Here is an 11,651-nt window from a genome sequence, read left to right as displayed (position 1 = left end):
TGGACTCACCTCAACCACTTAGTCATTCCCTTTGTTTCCAATAAAAGAGCATAACTAGAAAACATAATTCAATAATTGCTCATTTAAATTATTAAAATTCATTTCACAAACAAGCAAAGCTTAGCAACCATATCTTTTAAGTCATTGTATCCAGTAGGCATACAACCTTGGACATCACAGATTCATAGAAACAGAAACGGCAAGCCACTGCTTGGGCAAAATCATACCATCAAAGTGACATCCAAATTGAACTGGATTCAGTGAGTGGAAAAATTAAGGTCATCACATCCAATATATTCTCTGGCCCATACAAGCAAGAGATGAAATGTCAAATATCAAGTCGATACATTTGGCTTTAAGTACTGCAAAATAAGACGAGGCACAGGAACTGCTAGCGTTCCTCTAAACTATATATCATCCTACTTACCATGGAAAGAATCATATGTCGAAGCAAAGAATCACAGGCCACCTATCCCTACATTCCAATCATGATGAACAAAAACTGAAGAAAAATAAAGGTGTGTGTCTATTTAGACCATGCGACTGAATCAATCTCAGATTGAGCAGATCTGTACAACTCAAGTCTCTTTGCTAGATTAACACGGCGCTGCATTATTGCTGGATCCTCATCCAACAAAGTACCTAGCTGTTTACCCTGCAACAAAAAATAAGGAAGTTGAAAAGTGGAGCACAGATCATTATACATCAAAATCATCATCATTGTTACTCTCTCTTCTCCCACAGCTGATTAAGAGCCCCCCCCCCCCCCCCACACACACACCCCACAGCACAACAACGTCCACCACCCCCACCCCAAACACTTCCCCAGCAAGAAAAGAGTTTACAGGTTAGTTGAACAGTGAGGTGCAAAAATTCTCACCTCCTTCTTGCCCAAGTCTGTGAAGAAATGATCGAGCAAGCTGCGTTTGGCCTCTCGTACTTGGCAATAAACAACAGACTTGGGAATGGAATTCCTCAAACTAGCACAAACCATATTGACATAAGACAAGACATTCGATCCTGTTGAAAAGAGCCCATTAGGGGATACGATCAAAATAATTTACACGCAATAACGCCAGTCATTTAACAGCAAAATTCAGAAGACTAATAGAAAGACCATTGAATATCAAGGACAAAAGCTAATTCAAAACCCACCTATCCTTCGGAGATAGGAATCATTGTATCGGTCAAAAATTGAATGTGTTGGATTCCCTCCCTTCTCAATATCTTGAGGAAGCTTCCGGAAGAAATCTACAGTCAGGTAACTACACTCCATTTCTACAAGCTGTAAAGTTGCTTTTTTGCTTTCGTCCCTCATCCTTTCTAATGATTCAACAGCTGCAGTGTTGACCTCAACTCTAAGAGAGGGATATTGCTTTAGCTCCTGTCAATAACAAAAGGCCCAGTACATGCATTCATTTATAGCCCCTTTCACTGTTTAAAAAAATATAATCATGGTAACAAGAGAATTCTTTTGACTTTTCCATGTTGGAATCACCGAGCAGAATGCGTTACTGGGGTTTATTTGCTTAACTCACCAGTCACCAGAATGAATTTTTAGAATCCTAAATGAGAATGGCGGAGACTTATAGCATGCGTTTATTAAGCCTTCCATATATGTCAAACTCAGAATAATAATTTAAAACGGGAAATGAAACATACTGAAGTCTCACTAATTGACTTGTGAACCAGATCCTTCAATATAGCATGAACCTGAAAAGCATTGCAGATGAAATAGTTAAAGAACTATTTTTGCTCAACTACAAAAAAATGTACCCATTAGGCCATTACGCTGAACAAAAACCCCTTGTGTATTTCACGTTACTATAATTAAATAAGGTCAAGTACAAAATACTCCACACGAGTAGCTCTCTTCCACCATTAAGCACTTAACAACATTGCAGCTGCCAATTTATCTCAGTTTGAAACATATTAACGTAATGGCTTGATGCATATGCGGCCCCCAAAACTTGCCTCTTTTTTCCATTTTGGCACCTCAACTAAGTGTTGTTCTTATTGAACCCCTGAACTCGTCCTCAAGTGTATTTATCAAACACAATCCGACTTACATAGTATTCCATCTTCAATGTAGCAACATGCTATTATATATTCTAATTTAATTATGCCATCTTTTAGCTAAGATTGGCAGCAATTGAGAGGGAAAAAAGGAGTAGCTCTTAATTAAGTTGGCAGTGAATGAGCAAAACCAGCAGAAACTGACACATCCATGTGGTAAAGAATAGCTTACCACGCCTAAAATATTACTCCACTTTCATTTCCCCAATTTAATTTCTGCTTCTAATAAAAATCAGATTCAGGGGGTTTGATAGATAGACACACTGGAGAATGAGTTTAGGGGTTCAATAGGAACAACACGTAGTTAAGGTGCCAAAATGGAAAAGAGGGACAAGTTTAGGGGGGCGCTTATGCATTAGGCCTAACGTAATTGATGCTTAAATACTGTTGGATTGACATCGATCAACTTTTAGAATGATACAACAAACACATAAATAAAACCTCATTCTTGTCATCCAGAAGAAAAATGAATTCATTCATACAAGTTCTTATTTCTAAGGAGAAACAACTGGTTTCTAGGTTTGTAACATTGCATGTACATCCCCATTCATGTTTAGCCTACATCTTTCTTGAAGAATGTCTCAAATACTAAGAAAAATTCAAATTGACTTAAACCAAAGCAACTCAAAATGACAATCGCAGACATTAGGATTTTTATTTGCGACATTAGTCCTAAATACTACTATGAACTATCACGCAATCAACAGCGAGCAGCCATTGCGCCTCAAGAGTTCAAAGTCAGATCAAATTCAACAGTCTTATATCATACCCCACAAATTAAAACAGAGATGGAATAAGAATCAAGAAAAGGCAGAGGATAAGACAAAGAAGAAGTGAAAGGGGACCTAGAAGGGATGCTTAACACTCAGAGAAAAGAACAAAGCTAATTGATATTGCTCATGCAGAGCGCTCTCATTAGTTGCAATGGTAAAAGCATGTCAGCGAGATATAATTTTGTACCGCATCGACAGCTGCTTCAGCAGGACCCTTGATAGAAATCAAGGAGGATTCAATAAGACGACGATATCCTTGCTCAGGAGCAATCAGATGTGGTTGATATCCATCAGCTTCAGTTATAAGTTTCCTTACATTTTCCATTGAAAGTTGCTTATCAAATTGCAACCTTTTCAATGCAGCTGGGAGTTGATTGTCAAAGACATTATATATTTTATCTCCACCTGGTCGACTGCAACAAATAAGATTAAAACAAAGCAGCATAGTTAATTAGTCAAGATTAAAAGGACAGAAGCAGCAGGGAATACTCACACTCCATCAAGATGTTCTTTGAAGATTCCATCAAAAGTACGACAGACTTCCATAACCATGTACAATTTTCCCTGCATTGGTAAATGTAAACATATGTAACAAAGACATGACATGCATTTTTTTGAAAGGTAACAAGGATATCACATACATTCCGTAGCCACAGGAAAGCAAGCATATATTCTGAAAGCTAACATGGAAAGTAGAGAACCAACTAATTACAGCTAGAGTAAAATCTGTCTCGCAAAATTTGATAATCAATTTACAGAAATTCAAGATGATACTTACTCCAGCATCAGTGGCAATGGGCTTCCCAAGACGGCTCAATTCACTTTCTAGTTCAATGATGGTCTTGTTGATAAGTGACTGAAGACCGGGAATTCTTGACTTGATAACTGCCTCCAAATGCTAAATATGAATCCGGAAATCAAACAAAACAGTTAGTACTTTGAATAAACTGAAATCATGTCTAAGTCAACTAGGAAAAAGTAAAGACCTCGAAAGCTTCATTTAGGGCACCAACAAAAACAAATTATGTCGCGGAAGAAGTTATAGGAAACTTTATCATGAGACTTTCCTCAGAGGCGCATGAAATAAAATTTAAAAAGGAGAGAACATGCTCTAATTAAAAAGGTTTCTGCACCAAGGGCACTTAAACAACATTTCAGAATAAGAAAAATATAACATACTTTTGACATAACTTTCCCAAGATGTTCTGACCCCATCCTGTTGGCAAGATGCCTGTACTCAGGGGTACTAGCAAAATACTCCTTTTCTCTACGCCTGGCAGCAATCATGTCAACATTTTTATTAATATCCTGTTGAGAACGATTGACAACACCTATCCACGGAAATTGTAGTTTATATGCTCTTCCTTCCAACATCTGAAAATTCAAGAAGATGATTTAACATAACAACCACTGCAAACCTTTATAAAGTGTGACAACCACCTCAATGTGGCTCTAAAGTTTTTTCAAGAAAAGAATCTAATCCAACTGACAGTTCAGTTTGCAGCACATGTGAAGACAGGATTACTAATTTTGCTCACATAATAGCGGCAAAATGAAATGTTATCAACTACAGTATTTGTTTATTCCAAAAGGTAGTATTCTGAAATGCTCAGAGAAGAACTCAAAAAGCAGGATTAAAGATGTTTTCACTGCATCTTATATCCTTGAAATCAAATCACGTCTATTGCTTTAGATCTTTTACTGGAGAGCTGTTCACTTAGTCAAATTCAAAGTATATAGACAGTAGTAGTTCGCATAAAAATACAACCCAAAAAGGCATATTTTGTTTCCTAACCAATGCCACAAACCAAACCTTTTCACATAAACCAGGAAGATATCAGCAAAATTGAACTTCAAAAATAATTTTGGATTGTTGTTGCGAGGACCATGCCTCACCATTGTCTTTGAAAATAAAATCCTTAAAGTGAAGTCAAAACTAACCTTATCAAATTAGAAACGATAGATTTATAAGATTTTAGATCAGTTTGATATATTTTCACGTAACAGCAGATTGAGATTTTGTTTAATCATTCTTACTTTGACATGTTCGTTTAAACAACCTTTTCCTTTATATAGAAACTACTTTTAAAGATAACGTATTTGAAATACTTGAGAAAGCATGCTACCCAGACTCTTCATTTTTCTTGAAGAGATCCTTCAAAATACACAAGAAACCTACTATAATTTCAAAGCCTTCAGTGGAGGAGACAAATAAACACGTGTTACTCATTCTTATTTTATGTTAGCCACAGAAAGTGGTGTCTCTTGTTCTATCTAACCAAATGAGTATTGGCTTCACATATATACTATTTCACCCTTGTTAGATGCCAAAAGTATGGATTTGGATTTCACTGAACATCGACAAAAATCATCATTTCTTTAGCTCCTACTGAACTCAATTAGCATAGTGTCCAAACTTGGTCTAAATAAATTGAATCAAAGATGATAGCAGGGATCTGTCAACGGAGGACTCTTCCACAGAGTACTCCAATTTAACTATCAACGGAAAGCATGACTTGTCAATAACTTCATGTATAAATGAGTTCCCCCAATCATTTACGAGACCCACTTACAAGTTAAAACATAGATTTTTTATCCAAGACCAAAAATTCAAGAGTAACCCAAGTATAGCTTCTTCTAAAAGTACTATATCAAACAAACCATTTACAATGGAGCTCCAACATCACTAAATCTAAGCCATGCTTAGTGCAAACATACTTCCACCCAACAAATAAAAATAGAAGTAGCATTATATAACCAAGTAACAAACTTACATCAACAGCATCAGTACCCTTATCCATAAGATCAATCTTCGTCAGAACACCAAACGTCCTTTCCCCTGAGGCAAGTAGCCTTTCACAGTGTTAAACGGCAATATTTATCATCTCATTTCCAAAATCACTCTCAATATAACACAATTTATAATGCAAACTAACTCAAACAGTACTTAATAAGAGCTAGTGTGGACTACTGTATCTCTACACAACTGAACACATAAAGAAAGAAGCAAAACGCAAAGAGATTATGATTCAAGCAAAAACTTTAGCTACATTATTTGCTCAATCAATAATATTTTGAATGAGTCAGAAACCCATAATTTTGTATGTGTATAAGATGATAATAATAGTGATATATTTTATTTGAGCTGTCATAAGAAAATATTTATACATATTTGTAAAAGGAATAATTTTTGCAAATGTCAACACTTGAAAAACAATTCAGGAAGCCCCTGAAAGCCTAAAACAAAGATAAACATTCAAATAAAAGGAAGAAATCATTAGTCAGAAAGTGCCCCTTAAAGTGATTATACACCCTATTTGAGAGCACTAATAGTCACAGAGTTTTGGTTAAGATAATAAGGCCAACCCGGATGGTCTTTCATTTTGTTAAATCAAAGGAAACGCAAAATTTACATGCTTGAAAGACTCTCCACGCTTATGATGTAAGGCAACGAGTTAGAACAGGAGCACCATGGAGCTGGGGGTTAATAAGCAGGTTAAAAATTGGGAAAGAAATTAAATTTGTAGTTGGTTAAGAAATTAAAATGTAGTTCTCACATAAACAGAAATCAGGAAGCTTGTGTAGTCTTGTGCAACGGATGTTATGCGTTCAAGATAAGAAAGCCGTTCTAACATACCAACATGAAGAACATTAGATGTCCTAAAACTTTAATGGATTGGTTACTTAGCCTCTGAGTGGCTTTTCGTTGAACCAGCCACTCCTACTACCTTCCATCAGATTCACAGGTTCAACCAGCCACTCTTACTAGCTTTCAGAAGATGAACAGCTGGAAAACCTATCACAGGGACTCTTTATTCAATTACTAAACTCACCCGCAAATGTGTGGTATATCAAATTTCCACACCTGCTTTAATTTCGTCGGTGATAACTCGTTAAGTGCAAATATTATCTCTTCAAGAATGCTACTACAAGAAAATATTATCTATCCCTGATTAAAAAAAACATTTTTCTCTTCTCAGTTCTATTTTCTTTCCTTGGTAAAAAATTTATTTTTCCTTGAAATCCAAGTCTTCCGTTGTCAAATTTAATGGTTATATTGCATGAGAAATGTTGTTCATTGCTTATCAGGAAGAAAAGGGACATATAACAAAAGCTTAATAAAATTTTATGTACTTCTAACATAACTTGCACTAAATAAAAGGTATTGTACAATAGGACCGCGCTTCAAAACACCCGTATATAAGGGGGAGCAAGCAGGTTGAAATCATTCCATCCTCTTACTTTCATGAGAGTCCCACGTCACGTGAAAGAATAGAACAAAAACAAAAACCAAGAACAACCTTGTCATCACCATCAGCGTGGACAATTATTTTAAGAGCCGATATAAAAGAGCTCATATTTTGATTAACTAGATCCAGCTATTTGACATCTATCCAAATTTACATAACTGATCAAATATAGCAAGCAAGCTAGATAAAGAGAAGGCGAAGCAGAGGACATTTCCTAACTCTAACCTTTTGGATCTACTTCACGAGAAATCTTAATAGCATCGGATGTTGCAAGATCTTGATTGGCAGGAGAAACAGCAAGAATAATGCAATTCGGCTGCAACGTAAAAAAAAAAATAGAATAAGAAAAACACCCCTGCACATGTCAAGTAGTAAACTGCAATCCTTTCAGAAGACAATATATATTTACCAACATCTTAAAGTATAGAAAGTAAACCGCTCATAATTTATGGCATGTTTGGGACAATGGAACAACAACAAAATGGAATGGCAATGTCCAGGCGGGAAAGGAAGTAACATCAGAATCACAAATCCAAAATGAAATCAGGAATTACAAACAACAAAATGGAATGCAATGTTCATTCCATTTCCAAGCCTTGATGCCATTTCCCGTTCCATTTTGAAATTCCCAAAATGACCATTCAAACTACATACTGCATTATTGGTCCCATAAATGTAAAGACACTTGAAGAATGCCCATAGAAACTTTTATAATTAAAAAAAGTACAACTAACCTTCTCAATATAAGAGCGAACCATGTTTTCTATGTCCGCAACAATGCTATCAGATTGCCCCTCTGAATAAATGGAGAGAATTAACTCAGAAATAGTCTACTATCAGGAAAAAGGCAAAAGATAAACTAAAACTGATGATTCAAAACAAACAACTCACCAACTGCTACTTTTGTAAGTCCAGGAAGATCTATAAGTGTCAAGTTTACAACTGGCATGACCAAAATCAAAATTCAGCTGTCAAAAGCCTGAGCAACAAACAGAAATATACAACACGGAATAACCATTGCAGATAGTGTTTATTAGGGACTATCACAAAAATAATCTGATGGCTGGAAAAAGGGACACAATTGGCACCAACAAAAGGCTGCAACTCAAATTAAAGATATAGCCCAATAGGAAACAAATGTCAAAAACACCATATTCAACATCGAGTAGATCTTGACAAGTGATAAATTTTGAAAAGCTCTCCACTAAAGCATACACCACAACTACGGTTCACCAGCAAAGCTCTCCTATATGAGATTTTACCCAAGATACTTTAATTGTCTAGTCAATACTCAAATGGAAAGTTTGTTTAGTTGCATTAACTGTTGCAAAATATTTGCCTCTCTACCTCCCAAAGGTAGGGGTAAAGTTTGCATACGCTCTACCCTCCCCAGGCCCCACTTTGTGAGATTTCACTGGGTATGTTGTCGTTGTTGTTGTTGTTGTTGTACGGTTCAATGAAACAAAAGATCACTAAAATTCGAATTTTAAATATATAGCCATGACAAGGTTCAATCACTTCTTTTCTCAACACAAGTACATCAATTGCAACCTTAAACTGAACGACGTGAATTTCTTCATACCATTGGGAGAATATATACTGAGATAAATTGGTACGGTGGATATCTGTTTGCTACGGCCTGTCTCTCGGTCAGTCTCATCAGCAATCTCCTTTCTCACAGCAGCTGAACAAGAGATACACAAGATTTAGATCAAAAGGACAATAAAGCAAGATGAAACTAGAAGGAAGATGGCAATAACAGTACGCTGGGTATATCAGGTGATACATGCGGAAGGTAAAAATTAGGACTGCATACACAATAATGGCATACATTGTCCAACAACTCACCAAAATCAGTAAACCTCTTCCTTGGAAGGTGTCCAAATTCTGCATATTCTCTACCCTCATCTATCCGGTGAAGCTGTAGGACAAGGGGTCGACGAGTGACAATACCTGCACATGATATGTTAATAATATTTCTTGTGATCTGGTATTAATAAAAAATTTATCTAAACAGCACTAATAATGAAGACATTATTTTTACCAGATCCGCGAGGCAAAAAATCTTTTCCGACAATGCTCTCAAGCACTGAAGACTTCCCAGAGCTCTATAAGCCATAAACAATATTACGTTAAGCAATATAACTAAACCAGCAAATCATTAACCAAGAGTGCTTCACATTAAGCACACAACTAATATTGTTTAAGACATATAATCCGACCAAAGACACACAATAAGTCGCTGCTACAAAACCACCAGAGTGCAGACAAACATAAATTGAGTCAAAAGGAACTGATAAATGTACATAAATGTTCACAAGCTGAAACACAGTGAGCTACAGTACCCAATATTCACCATTACTCTAAGTAGAAATGGTTATAGATACCAGTTTTTCGCACTATCGTAATAACATCCAGCAGCTCAAAAACTTCATCTGTACAAAGGCTCTTTTTCACATTAAGCCTCTATATTATAAACTGGAGACAGAGGCTCTTTTTCACATTAAGCCTCTATATTATAAAATGGAGACAGCAATCACATATTCCAACATGAACCGAAATTACCAACCGAATGAAGCTACAACCGACTTGGTCAAGAATTACTCTTGTTTTCCTTTTTAGTCTGTTTCAAAAAGAATGACTCTTTTCTTTTTTTGGTAACTCTGTAATTAACACTTTCCACATGGCATGTTTAAAACCACAAGATTAAAGGATATTTTGGTACATTCTATATATTACTTTCTTAAACTTGGTGTCAGGTCAAAACCAGAGAAACAAGACAGCGCTAAACTACAAGGCATAATCACATATTCCGACATGAACCAAAATTATCAACCAAATGAAGGTACAACCAACTCGTTGAAGAATTAACAAATACTAGATCGGAACCCTAGATTTCGACAAAATAGTGATTTCATCATGAAGAGCATATTAGAAATCGGAAGATTCTAGAGAGTAAGAAGGATATAAAAGAGAGATCTGAATGGTTAGACCTGGCCACCAACGACGGCGATGGAAGGAAGGGCATCCCAGAGGGTAGGCAATGCACTCTCTTCACCGTGATCGCCAAGGGCTGTGCAAGCTCTCTGTAATCTGTTTACCAATTGTATTAGATTCTCCATTGATCGGAGAGTTGCGATTTGCGAATTGATCGATAGATGAACGGCGATTTGAAGAAAGGAGAGAAAAGGCCAACGGGTCCAATTTAGAATTTGAAATTGTAACGGAGAGACAGAGAGAGAGAGAGTTTAAAAGATGGACCGCGTCGACGTCGGTTAGCGAGTGTGAAGGCTAGGTTCTCTTGTGAATTAATTAATTAATCAGAGGCTTGTATTTGTATCTCACTTTTCACAACTTTTGGGGCCTAAAGCTCCGTGCCGTCCTTGTTGGGTGTTGAACTTCAAGGACTTGTATGTCACTTTTCACCTTTCACGAACTTCACTTGTTGAACATCAACGACATACCCGCTGTTAGGGCTATACGTTGACATACCCGCTGTTAGGGCGGTATGTATACAAACCAAATCGATAAATCGCATCAAATTGATAAATCAAATCAAAAAAAAAAAAAAAAATCGACTAGTGGTTTGATTTGATTTGATTTGGTGTTGGAAAAAAAAAATCCCGACCATTATAGGATTGATTTGGTTTTAACTAAAAAAAATCAAACCGACCCGCTTATATGTATACTATTTTTAAATTATTTTATACATAAAAATATTTAATAGAATGTAATTTATTAATTTTTTCATAATTTCTGTATTTTTACATTCAGATTTGGACTTAATTTTGTGAAATGGTCCATATTTGAAGTCCATACAAAGAATACACAAAAAGCCGAATAAGAAACTAAATGAAAAGGAAATGAAAACATATGTAATGTAACAAAAGAAACCCTATAGCTATAATACATTTTCTCCTAACATCAGAAACCCTCTTCCCTTTCTCATTTACATTTTTTTCCCTCCTCTTTCCTGTCAAATCAGCAACCTTGCAAGGCTTAAGTTATTGATGTTCCTCTTGGTGTTTTAAAATCAAATCAAATCAAATTTAAACCTGATTACCTGAATGGAAGGAGGCCTCCATCAATGAACCAGGTGTAGAGATTGAGAACAAGATTATTCTACACTTTGAGAAGGTGTTTTGGCTAAATATTGAGTTCTTGGGGGTAGTTGCAGAAAGCTCATATGAATGTAGTTACTTTTTGAATCTTCACAAGGCCACTGGCCAAGTTTTTGTTTTAAGTTTATTATGTAGCATGATATTATATTAATCCAAATGACCTGGATGATTTTAAAAAATGTTTTGATATGAATATTCTATATCTAAAGAAAGTAGTTTTGAGGGGGAAGTTTGCAAATTATCAAGCAGATGTTGTTGTATGGTGCTTTTCATTAAATACAATAAAAAACCCTAGAAACCCGAAAAATCGGAAAACCCCGAGAAAAAAACGATATTGAAAAGCCCAACTTTTATTGGTTTGGTTTGGTCTATAGATTTAAAAACCCGACAAAATGGTTTGGATTGGTATTTGAAAAATCCGAACCAACCCG

At 36.0% G+C, this 11,651-nt stretch overlaps 1 protein-coding gene across 1 annotated transcript; it reads right to left on the bottom strand.

Annotated features, from left to right (window-relative positions):
• Positions 1-265: 265 nt before the first annotated feature.
• On the bottom strand, positions 266-10,439 carry LOC132645436 (dynamin-related protein 5A). Its single transcript, XM_060362412.1, has 16 exons — positions 10,093-10,439; positions 9,144-9,207; positions 8,948-9,052; positions 8,682-8,783; positions 7,991-8,041; positions 7,834-7,895; positions 7,325-7,415; positions 5,624-5,688; positions 4,029-4,223; positions 3,628-3,747; positions 3,343-3,413; positions 3,037-3,262; positions 1,663-1,713; positions 1,156-1,384; positions 881-1,020; positions 266-655 (listed from the first exon to the last, which is right to left on the bottom strand). Exons 1-16 carry the CDS (start codon positions 10,219-10,221, stop codon positions 527-529), a joined length of 1,830 nt encoding a protein of 609 aa, XP_060218395.1. The 5' UTR covers positions 10,222-10,439; the 3' UTR covers positions 266-526.
• Between the last annotated feature and the right edge of the window lie 1,212 nt (positions 10,440-11,651).

Source organism: Lycium barbarum, chromosome 6 (genome assembly GCF_019175385.1).
Source record: "Lycium barbarum isolate Lr01 chromosome 6, ASM1917538v2, whole genome shotgun sequence".
NCBI lineage: Eukaryota > Viridiplantae > Streptophyta > Magnoliopsida > Solanales > Solanaceae > Lycium > Lycium barbarum.
This window is presented reverse-complemented; position numbering and strand designations above follow the sequence as displayed.